Raw genomic sequence first — 12,206 nt, 5'->3', positions numbered from 1 at the left:
AGCCTAACAACACACACTGCCTCCGTTTCTGTGTTACAGCAAAACCACAGTTAACTGTTTGCAACAGACATGTCTTCCTGAGCTGTTTGTCTCCATCACAAATCACAATCATTAGTTTAGGATTATGGCCAGACCATGAGTCTGGTTGGTTATCATCCAGCATGAGCCAGGAACAGATAACTATGCTATGGTTTCTGGCTTACCACTGGGATTGCCAGCAAGGTGTCTGTGGGTTCCCCAACACCTCCCTTGGCACCCTCCAGCCCCTCACGATTGTTCAAGTTTCTTTTTTATTATCATTAAAAGAAAATTAGTCATTGGGAGGCAAATTCTTGTTTCCAGCCCTTTTTGTTTCATCTTCCCAGAATGCCTCTGGGCCCCACAATCATTCCTAGAAGGGAAAAAGTAGAGGGCAGCTGTAGCTGTTGATTTGTTCTCCCTCCTGCCCAGTCAAGCTTTAGTTTTAAAGAAAAGAGGTTTGAGCTAGAGGGGGAGGAAAGGGCATTCTCTGTTGCATGGTAAGAATTGGGATCGGCACTGGGAGAATGATGGGGAGCGTTGCCTATTATATTGTTGTGGTTGTGTTATTTTGGGGTGAGGCCGCAGAAGAGGATGGATGTGCCGTGTTGTTGCCTGGGTTTGTACTGTTTTCAGGGGAGGGATATTTCCTTGGCGGGTTTGTTTTGTGACAGGGAATTGTTGCCGTGAGCATCCCGCTGCCACAAGCTTCTTCCACCCATTTCAAGACAATTGCTCACCCATCCATTCATTCAAGACCCCTTTTCTTCTAAAAGAAAACCGAGGGGTGGCTAGCAATAACTTGATAAAGCAAAGGGAGTAACAACAAGCCAAGCAATGTGGGAACTATCCACTGATAAAAGTACTACAATAGCCTTTCTACAAAACCAGAATGCTCTCCCACCAGAGGCCCCTGCTGCCTAACCAGTGCTTTTCAGGTGCGTCCCCCAGACTTCCAGAGAAGCTTCTTGCAGAGGGAGCAGGAAAGACAGGTGGCTTTCTGTGCACACAGCATTTGGATCCATCCCAACGTAAAGGACCTAAGGCAATAGCGGAGGCCTGTGAGCAAATAATTGTGCTTCATTTTAGCTGGTGATGAGGTCCAACACGCTGGACATGGTTTTGGGGGAGATGTTTGAAGGGAGCAAATGCTCTCCCTTCTCCACCAATCTTGGTTGGTTTAATCATAAATACAGTGGAACCTTGAGCTGCGGACGTAATCCATCCCAGAGGCACGTCTGCAACTCAAAGTGTTCGCATCCAGAAGTGCTGCGCATGCGCGCGGCGCGATTTAGTGCTTCTACACAAGCGGCGAAACCCGGAAGTAACCATTCCAGTACTTCTGGGTTGCCGCGGGATACAACTTGAAAAGACGTAACCTGAAGCGAACGCAACATGAGGTATGACTGTAGATCCTTCTTCCAGGTCTATTTGAGGTGGTGGGGATAGCACACACGCAAGATTTTATTTTTGAGGGCATGCGGGAACCAGTATAAATAGCAATGTCTTCTCTGTTCCTTTAGGCCGGGGGTGAGGAACCTGTGGCTCTTGATATGCTGCTGGACGTTGCCTGCCATCAGCTCCAGCTAGCATGCCTAGTGGTCAGGGAGGGTGGGAGTTGTAGTCAGGCAACATCTGGAGAGAAGAGGGAAGACACAGTTTCCCCACCCCAGATCAGAGAACATGGTAAAATGTACTCCAGCTGAAAGGTAGCAGATTTTTACTTAATGAAATAAAATAAAGAGCAGGCTTCTGTGTTAGGCAACACTGGAAAAAAGTACAGCATTAATTCTCCTTCACATTTTGTTTATTTTTAGGGAAGAAGCTTTTTGGGGAAGGTTACAGTGGACTAGAATATGACTACAGGGGCCTCATTAAACTGTACAATTCCATTGGCAATTACGAGAAGGTGTTTGAGTACCACAACATTTTGGCCAACTGGAACCGGTTGCGGGATCGGCAGTTTTCAGTGACAGACGCCCTCGAGGACGTGAGCACCAGCCTGCAATCCACTGAAGAAGTTGTCCAGTCTTTCCTGATGTCTCAGACCGCCGAAGGACAGATTTGCTAAGGACCTTGGTCAATTTTACCAACGACTATTCCCCCCCCCTTCTTCTGTTCCCACCTCCCCAAATTTACATGGGAAAAGTCATACTGTGAAATTTGAAACCATGTAGTTTTGTGTGTGTGTTTTTCTCTCTCTCTCTGAGGGGGGCTGCAATTGCATTGAAACACTGGTCCAGTCCATTAGAACTCCCCTGTTTTCTCGGGGAGGGGAGGAATCTCAGCTTTGAATGGAGTGACCATAACAGACGAATGTGTGCTAAAATTCTTACCAGCATGAGTACGGCATGTTTTGTTTTGGCTCACGTTTTCAACTTGAGAGAGAGAGAGAGAGAGAGATACATATACGTATATATAAATATATATATAAAGGAAGAAGAAAAAAAACCCATAAACACCCCTAACGATGTTCTCTTATTTTTTATTTTTTGTCCAAGCGAAGCTACTTTACACGAAATCTCTGCGAGAATGGAAAGAGAGCAATAAAGCCATTAAACCATTCTGAGAGTTGCATTATTAATTGGTGGATAAGGAGGGTGCCCAGTGCCCAGTGCTTGTGACGAGTCTGAAGTCCTATACGACCGTATGATTATTCTTGTTATACAGTGTAAAAATAAAGAAAAAACTTATTCGATACGGATTGTTGAAAAAAGTAACCACAGATATTTATACACACACGGAAAAAAGAAAAGGGGTGGGGGAAATCTTCGCTTCTTGCCTTCTGCTGCCTTACGAAGAGACATGGCGAAGAATTTCCTCCTGGGAAGTGATGCTTGGTTGCTCTGCCTCCGTCTGAACCACCGTTTGCACTTTCAAAGAGCACCCGAAATGGGCCGGTGTTCACCTGAAAGTGGTAACCACTGGCAGAATATGTTAGTCTCTCAGCTTTCTTGCTTTATTTTATTTTGTTTTTGTTTTCCGTACAGGGCAAAAGAGTTTTCTGTAATAGGACCGGGAGATTTCAAGCGGACCAGCCCGTCCTTAGGAAAAGAGTCTCGGACCAATGGCTTTCAAGTCACAATTTCTGCCCTTTTGCATTTGCTTTTTTAAACTCGGTAGGATTGCTTCACGAAGGGGTGTATTTTCAAGTGATGAATGGAGACTTTATATACATACATGTACTAGATTACAGAGCTAGGAGCTTCAACGTTCTTCGGCGGTTTCAAAGGCATGTCTTTTTAAAATACTAAGTTTACACAGGTAAACTAGATGTTTAGCACCGTAAGCAAAGCATAGCAAATGCTATTCCTTCCCCTTTCCCCTGTCTTTGAAACGGGCTCTCTCTAAAGGCTATAACTTGCTTGTGCTAATTAGATTGGTCGTCATCATTAAGGGGAAAAAATCTGGTTTTGTTTTAATATCTGCAGATGATCTTTTTTTATTGTACAGCTTGCAGGGGTCAATGGATAATGCCAAAAAAAGAAAAAAAGAATAAGCACAACAGGTCTGTCTTTCTTCCTTTCTCTCTCAGCTTCATCATTATTATTTTTTACGTTAAAACAGCCAGAACTCAATTCTTTTTATATATATATTTTTAATGTCTGTCATAATATGTTTTTTAAAAAGCAAAACAAAAAAAACTATGCCTGTCTCACTAGCTTGTCTTAATTTTGGGGTATATGTGTGGTTTGTGGGTTTTTCTTTTAATTGTACCATCTTTTTAACACCGAGGTAGTAAATGAACTTTGAAAGACCTATGTAGCATACAGTGAGCTAGGTTGGAAAGGAAGGAGGGAGAGAGTTCCTATTTACCTCACTTCTTAATGCAGAGATGCAGGCAGTGTCTCTGTGGTTAAGGGTTTTGTCAGGTGTTCTCTATTTTCAGGGGGTTTATAAGTTGCCCAGGGAAAGCAGGAGAGAGAGAAAAAGCCTCTCTAGTGTTTGGAATGAGTTTCATTCATTTCCCCCCCTTTAATTTGTGAGGTTTTTGGGTGGGGGATGGAAAGCAAGTGGGGGCAATCTGTCGTCAAAAGAGAGCATCAACTCTTAGCGGTCGGTGGCTTTGGAAGTTACTGAGAGTTCCTCATTTAATAGCAATAGTGTTTGGCTTTTAACCTGGAATATTGCAGGCTGATAGTTTTTGGTTTTTTTAAAAAAATAATAGTGCCTTTTTAAAAGATACTTCCTTCCCTGTGCGTGGTGGGTGGGGTATCTCGTCAACACCCTGCTTGAAACGAAAGGTGTTGATTTTTGGAGCTGTGGCTTTAGCAGCTCTTGTTGTTATTATGGGAATTGCTGGATGCCAGAACCACACGTGGTAGGAAGACCTTCCTGGATTATTGCTGCAGGCCCAGAATCAGCCTCCTTGCGTGGTGCTTTCCGGGTGTATTTCTGAACCACAAGTCTCCGTGAGCTGGACAAGTATTCTGAAATAAAAATGCCATTTCCCCACCCACCATGTAAAAAACTTTTTCTATTAGAAGTGTCCCTCAGAATAAAACTTTGCAACTGTAATCCCCATAGATACCCAATGCTGCAGATGTCAGATCTTCAGCAGGCTGGCTTCCCAGTAAGTGGCCATTAAAAGTTGCTTTTGACTGACAGTTTGAGTGTCGAACCGGGGTGGGCTAACATGAGCCCCTCCATGCGCTGTCAGATTAGCAACTTCCTTCAGCCTTCACAAGCCTGATGGGAGTTGGAGTCCAAGACGTTTGGAGAGGCACCAAGTTGGCAGTTGCCAGTCTAAAGTGCCACAGTTTAGCTGCTGTAAACCAAACATCAGAATAGATTGGTTGTTGGGAGTCAAAGGCTTTAATCCAATTGCTAAAGTTGCAGCACGTTTGTTGCCATTCTAGATGAAAGTAAAAAAAGAAAAGCCCAAAGTTGCAAAACACTACCATTAATACAACAATGCCCATTATATTGCCTCAGAGAGCAAAAACGAATAAATTGGATTGCTGTAACTACTATAGAAACCAGCAAAGCTTGCTGACTTAAATAATAATTACGGGCCACCTTTGGTATTAAAACGAGCCCTTAAACCTTGTTCAAGACAAGGTTTCAAGGGAATTCCTCTCTTGCAAGTACTGGCATAGCCTCATTATCTTCTGAGGGATTACTCCAGTGTAGGCTGAGCTAGAACCTTGATACCTAGTATACTTGCTGCTTAAGCGGTGGGGGTGGACACTTGTATTTCAAGATTATAACAAACGGGAGCTTTGAAAAATGGCAACTCCCAAGTGCGGCCCTGAAGCAGTTCAGCCCAGAGTTCTTTCGGCTCATTTTCTCCTGCGTGTTCCTCCTTGGTTCTTGCTTGCAAATGGTCTTTCAGAGGAAGGAAAAGGCTCCTCCGTGTTGAACCCCTTCCACCAATTTGACATCACTATCTTTTATCAACAGTTGTTGTTCCTGAGCATTTCAAGCCTCCATTTATTCCGCCTCCCATGCTTTAGGCCAGGTACCACCATGGATGGGTTATTGGTTTTGTTAAAAAAATTAGTCTTCTTTCCTCTTCCCCCTCTCCTCACCCTCAATCCAGTCTAAATCATGTTGGCTGCATTCTGGGATATGCCCAATTAATTAATTGCATGTTGGAAAGAAGCGAGTTGCTTTTATTTTTGTGTGTATTTGTGACTGAGGGTTGTTTAGACTTGCCAGGTCTTTCCAAGTTCCCACAACGAAAGGTTTAGTTGAAATGCTCTCCCCCCCCCCTTCTTTCCCAAGTGAAGACAATGGGAAGTTTTTGCCTCAAATCTTTTAGAAGAATCTCGATCGCTTCTGCCTGTCAGAATAGTCTCTGGGCGGGTTGTTGCTACCCAATTTCCTTAGCACACAGGGCTTGACTGTGTTGCATATGAGCATGCTTCCACATCTCTGCTATTTGCAATTCTTAGGACCTTGGAAGCAAAGAAAAATGGTACCTTAGGAATACTCCCTTTTCCACTGGGAATATGCTAACTTTTAATGAGCGAATGTTAACAGTGGCCCTCAGTTGGTTGTGTAAGTGTAACCAAGGTTGATGTCTGGACGAACCCGGAAGATATTTTCAATTTCTGCTCCTTGAATTTTTAGAAGGTTCTTTTTTAAAAATAAAAATGGAACTAAAACCTTGGGAAATCTGGAATTCTCTTGAGGTTTCTGCTCTTGAGCAGAGACCTTTTGAAGAAAAACCTTTGGGAGTCAGAGGTAAAAAGAACCACATGATAGGTACTAATTTAAAGATTGTGCGCGCACAAAAATCATGGGAACTGTAGTTTCTTAAGCGCCCTGGAACTTGTAGCTCTTTGAGAGGTAGACTACAGTCCCCAGGATTTTTTGGAGAAAGCCACATGCTTTAAATATATAGCGTATACAAAGCCAGATCCTCTAGCCTGCTAAAAAGGGGAGACAGAATTGGAAGTGTCTGTGTGGTTTTTTTGGGGTTTTTTAACAATTTCCTTTGAAATGGGTTTAATTTTCTGTGCCAGGTTCATGTGCAAAGGCTACCATGTGCCTCTCTTGATTTATGTTGAAGTTTCCCTTCTTTTAAAGCTCCTGCTGATTTTCTGGGGGCTGGGGGGGGGCTGGCATTTTAAAAGCAAGGTGTTGATTTCTGAAAGAGTATTCTATTTTAGTAATAGTGCTCACATTATATACTAGGCCACATTTTTCATGTACTGCACTGTAGGGGCTGTGCATGAGAAAGAGAAGGGAGTTCTCAACTCTGTTTCCCCCCACCATACTAGATAATAAACTCACTCGAAACAGATTGAGTCTTCCTTTCTCTCCCCAAACAATCACACCGCAAAACAAACCTGACATTTCAATATTATAAATCTGCCTCCTCCTTGCCTCTTGAGCAACTTTCTCCACGGAAGTGTACTTCAGCGTTTAAGAAATGGATTATTATTTTGTTGTTATTGTTCCAGAAAGCCCTCAAAACAAAGCCGTTTTAAAAGAATGAATGAGTCTTGGGAGAATCCTCACAGTTTCCATCCTCTTCCAGTTTTTTTAATTTGTGTCTTTCCCCTACCCTTGCAAATTCAGGTTTCATTTTCAAATCAGATTGGAGTGGTTAGGACGAAAGGAATAGCAGAGGCTTTTTTAAATGGACTTGACCACCCAGCCCGATAGTCAAGTTGTCATGGAAGGACACTCCCCTCCCAGCTCCCTTGGTCCACTTCAACACAACACAGCAAATCTGGCTAACCATTGACTTATCTGTCTCGTGGGATTCTCCAGCCGCTTAACGGCAGAGAAAGTACCATTTGCCTTGCTTGGAAGCAACTGAAGCTGGTCTTGCTTGTAGAGAGGCCAGTTATTTGAGGCTTGGGAAGCTGTCACTGGCCTATAAGCATCAGACACAATCCACTCAAAAGCTACATGCTCCCAAGTCCCATTGAGATTTAGGTGGGAGAGATTTGTAGACATGTTTTTAAGTCCCATCAGTTTTCTACAAGAACGCTGAATACTTGCTTTAGTCCAGGCATCCCCAACCTTCGGCCCTCCAGATGTTTTGGGCTACAATTCCCATCATCCCTGACCACTGGTCCTGTTAGCTAGGGATCGTGGGAGTTGTAGGCCAAAACATCTGGAGGGCCTCAGGTTGGGGATGCCTGCTTTAGTCTTTCCCGCTGAAATTACGGGGACTTGTGAAATGGGCCGAACCTTCGCCGCCTTCTGTAACCCCATAACACGGTGAGATGCTGCTCTCTGATGCTGGCTTAACGAAGTTGCTGTTGCATTGTTGCTTCTAGCAGTGCAGGAGAAGGAGGTGGGGGAAGAGGGTCTGTTTCTCTCCATCCTTTTAGCCATGTGTCGAGCCTAAAACTCACTTCTGAAGATGTTGGCTAAAGTTAACCAATGAACAGCTGGTACTCCTTGATAGCAACAGTTGCTCTTTGGAAATTCATCAATCTAGTTGCCTCGGCAGATGTTTTACGCTATTAATAACTTACGTTACGTAATGAGGGCCTTCCTTCTCTCCCTTCCATCCCACCTACCACCTTTAAGAAAGATAACAATATTGATAGAAGAAGGCTTGTTCTTATGGTTGTAAGGAAAGGCAAAACTGCCCAAAAATAGGATTAAAGATGCAGCACACACGCACACCCCAGTGGAGCCACTTGGCCACATGCGTGGTGGAAAACTCATTTCTCCGTACAGCTCCTCATTGGATCCACACGGTGCCATTTTGTTCTGGAATCTACCATTTGGTTGGGTTTGGAGGAGCCCGATAATGTTCCTTCACCACCTAACCCGTGCTGGATCAAAGTGCTATTACTGCGATTTGAAATATCTGTCCTCCTTTGGGATTTATTTTTCTTCTTAATTCAGTTGCTTTTTTGTGTCTTTGACACAGGTTTAGCCTGTTGCACATTTTCACCTTTTGGCCTTTTGGGGGAAAATTCCTTTGCTAGGTGTGTTTTTTTTGTTGATGATGTTGTGTTGAGAAGGTGGGGAGGGAAGGAAGGAAGAAAAAATTTCCATGTAGCAAGAGAACGCTTGCGCAATTCCTTTTTGGCAGAGCTCTGGCGGTGTTTGCCCACCCTCCCTTCCCCAAACTCAGGTATGTTTTAGGCAGTGAAACCAGCTTCTTCCCTGTCCCGTGAGAAATATATCGCCGTTTGCTTTCCAAGTTCTCATTAGCAAATACTTTCATTGCAATCCTAAGCAACTTATAGCTTGGAGAGGCCTTAGGAAGTTGTTTTTCCAAGTGCATATTTTGTTTTGTTTCAAAAACTCTAAAATAAAAAAATAAAGATGGGGAAAATATATATACTATATAAATATATAGAGATATCTAGAAACGGTATTTGGCACACAGGTTTTTTTCAGTGTTGGATCACTTTTAACTGTCACAGGTACCATACGTGTAACTCTTAAATCTTCCATCTGCTTTCCTTTCTGTGTATATTCCTTTATAGGAAGCTATGTTGCCATGATTTTTTAAAAATAATAATATTTAAACAGAAAAGAGAGAGATAATTTTTTTAGCGTTAACTCCTTGGAGGTGAACAAACTTTTACATTTCCCCCCCTTGATTATTACCAAGTTCAGTACTAATATATGTGTTGTGGGTTTTTTTTTTACTGATTCAGTGGAAGTTAACAAGGGATTAAAAATACATGTATATACATATATATATGTATACATATATCACTGTACATTGGAAACAAAAGCTACTAAAATTGGAGCAAGCGCACCTCCTGGCAGCTCTGAATCTGAACCCCTCTTTCCTCTCTCTCTTTTTGTGCCACGGTTATTTATATGAAAGCATCTTGATCACTTTCGGACGCTCATCTTCCTCCACTCTTGTGCCACCCTTTCCCATGTTTCTTCCCCTCCCCCCTTTTCTTTTTTGTACTCCAACATTCGCACCAAGACTGCAGTGCCCGACTTTTATTCTTTGTAACCATCAAAACCCATACTGAGTATGTTTGTAACCAACATTGTGATAATTCTGTAATTGTATTGCTAAAAAATGGATAATTGACCTAATAAATATAGTGTTCCTGCGTTCGTGCAGGTGTGCTTTGTTCGGGACGCAGAAGGCTTCTGTGCTCTTTTGGAAAAGACAAAACAAAAAAACGAGTGAGCTTCTGTTTCGGCTATCATTTGGCACACTCTTTGGAAAACTCACTGTGGGGGGAAAGGGCAGCGTCGGGGGGATATTTTACTTTAGTGTTTTATATCTTCCTATATATATATATAATATGTAAGGTGTCGTCACATTCTGCAGCTCATGTGGCCACTGATAGGCAGCCATGCCAACTGCAGCACGAGGAACAGCAGGCCGACCCAGGTAAGCTGTTCCCCCTACAGTGAGGCTTCACACAACAGTTCAGAAAGCCACTCTGTGAAGCGCCGCCTCCCTTTAAAGGGGGTTTTGGGGAATGGCAAGACTTGAGGTGAACTGGGGGCACGGATGAGGGTGGGTGATCACCTGAGCCGAGTGATTTCAGTCTGAATAACCCCCAAGCCATAGGACTCCTTGCAGAGTTGCGTCTGGCACCTTCACTATCCCGTTTTTCATCGAGTGCAGGAAAGATGCAACTCTTTATTCCGGCTTTGGACGGTTTAGGATCCACCTTATTTCTGGGGTTGCGAGCTGTTTTTAACAGTTCTTAACATTGTGCTTTACTTGTTACGGCCCACCCTAAGACTTTGAGGTGAAGGATAGATTAATAATACTAGTAATAATAATTAGATGGCTGGGACAGAGGTAGAGGAGCAGGGAGAGGCCTCAATACACAGCTGGGAACAGCAACATGGAGCAAAGCTCTTGAGAGAAATTTTGGGAAAGAAAACTGCCACTGAGCCCTTCTGTTTGCCTGACATCACAAACCAGTGACACGAATCGTGCTTCCAGTCTCCCTCATCCGCAAAGGATTTGGCTCTCATTCTGTGTCTCACACACATTTTCTTCCCTTTCTGTCCCTTTGGCAGGTTCTATTATTACTTTGCCCGCCCCCCCTCAGTTCAGTACCCTGTGTAGGGGAATGGCCCACACCATCCTAAATCGCCTGTGGGCAGCAGACCACAACTCCTGCCCTCCTTTAACTTTTTGAGCCCATTGTTCTTATCTCCTCTCCAGTGTGATCAGGTACAAAGGAACAGGTCTCTGTTCTACACAAGAGTAAATCCACAGAAACTAATCAACACGACCATGACTACCACTGACTATTGTCCATAGTTAGCTGATTGTTAGGAGCCTTAAAAAAAAGATAAAGGACCCCTGACAGTTAAGTTCAGTCGTGACTGACTCTGGGGTTGCGGCGCACATCTCACTTTACTGGCCGAGGGAGCCAGCATACAGGTTCCGGGTCATGTGGCCAGCATGACTAAGCCGCTTCTGGCGAACCAGAGCAGCGCACAGAAATGCCGTTTACCTTTCCGCCGGAGTGGTAAGTATTTATCTACTTGCACTTTGACGTGCTTTTGAACTGCTAAGTTGGCAGGAGCTGGGACTGAGCAACGGGAGATCACCCCGTCACAGGGATTCGAACCGCCAACCTTTTTGGTTTGGACCACAGAGCCACCCGCGCTCATCTAGCGCCAAATCTTAATTACGGCCATGTTCACACCACACATTTAAAGCACCACTGCAACACCCTTGGGTTTCTCCAAAGAATTTTGGGAGCTGTGGGTGTTGTTTTTTTAGGAATCCCTTTATTCCCCTCACGGAGCTACAGCTGCCAGAGTTCCCTGTGAAGAGACACTTCAAGTACTCTAGAATGATAATTGTAGCTCCAGGAACGGAACCAGGAGTCTCCAAACAACTCTGAGTATCCTTAACAGCACCTCCCAGAATTCATGGGGGGAAGCCATCGACTGTACAAAGTGGTATCACTGTGCTTTAAAATGGATGGTGCAGATGCGGTCTGTGACCACTCCCATGGGGAATCACATAGAACTTTGGTTAACAGTAGAGCCGGCCCCATCGTTAGCTTTGGATTACAAAGGGGGCATCCTGGGCCTACAAAGGATGAAGGCCCTTGCACTATACTTGGGCCTTGTGTGGTACACACCAGGAGGCATGTGGCCACTAGGTGGCACTGCTGCTTCATTATAGTTCAGGATCAAAAGACTACAGTAGTTGCTAAGGAAGTGACTTTCTAGGAAAAGTTAACTTTCTTTTTTTCACCTGGGGAGAGTCTCAAGCGCCCTGTGGAAGGGCTCAGAGAGCTGCATTCTGCCCTCGAGTCTAGGGTTCCCCATGCCACCTTAGAGGATTTAAACATTATATGGAGAGAAAAAAAGGTAAAGGGGACCCCTGACCATTAGGTCCAGTTGTGACCGACTCGGGTTGCGGCGCTCATCTCGCTTTATTGGCCGAGGGAGTCGGCATTTGTCTGCAGAAAGCGTCTGGGTCATGTGACCAGCATGACTAAGCCACTTCTGGTGAACCAGAGCAGCGCACAGAAACGCTGTTTACCTTCACACCAGAGCAGTGCCTATTTATCTACTTGCACTTTGACTTGCTTTCAAACTGCTAGGTTGGCAGGAGCAGGGACCGAGCAACGGGAGCTCACCCCGTCACGGGGATTCGAACCGCCGACCTTCTGATCGGCAAGTCCTAGGCTCTGTGGTTTAACCCACAGCGCCACCTGCGTCCCATGGAGAGAAATATTAAGTTCTAATTTGCTACCACAAACTGGGAAGGGGTTTCCCTTCTGCCCTCTCCTGCTGCAAGAGGTTTGATT

The 12,206-nt window shown here is 44.3% G+C and overlaps 1 protein-coding gene across 1 annotated transcript in view; it reads left to right on the top strand.

The window, feature by feature from the left end:
* APPBP2 (amyloid beta precursor protein binding protein 2) overlaps positions 1-2,582 on the top strand; it is a 40,200-nt gene extending 37,618 nt beyond the window's left edge. The window contains exon 13 of the mRNA XM_081173017.1: positions 1,836-2,582. Coding sequence (XP_081029143.1) covers positions 1,836-2,089 — 254 coding nt within the window. The 3' untranslated portion in view covers positions 2,090-2,582. The remainder of the gene's footprint in view (positions 1-1,835) is intronic.
* Positions 2,583-12,206: the final 9,624 nt, after the last annotated feature.

This window comes from Podarcis bocagei (assembly GCF_964188305.1).
Source record: "Podarcis bocagei genome assembly, chromosome: 15".
Classification (NCBI taxonomy): domain Eukaryota; kingdom Metazoa; phylum Chordata; class Lepidosauria; order Squamata; family Lacertidae; genus Podarcis; species Podarcis bocagei.
Note: the sequence above shows the minus strand (reverse complement) of the source record. Positions and strands in the feature narration are given on the sequence as shown.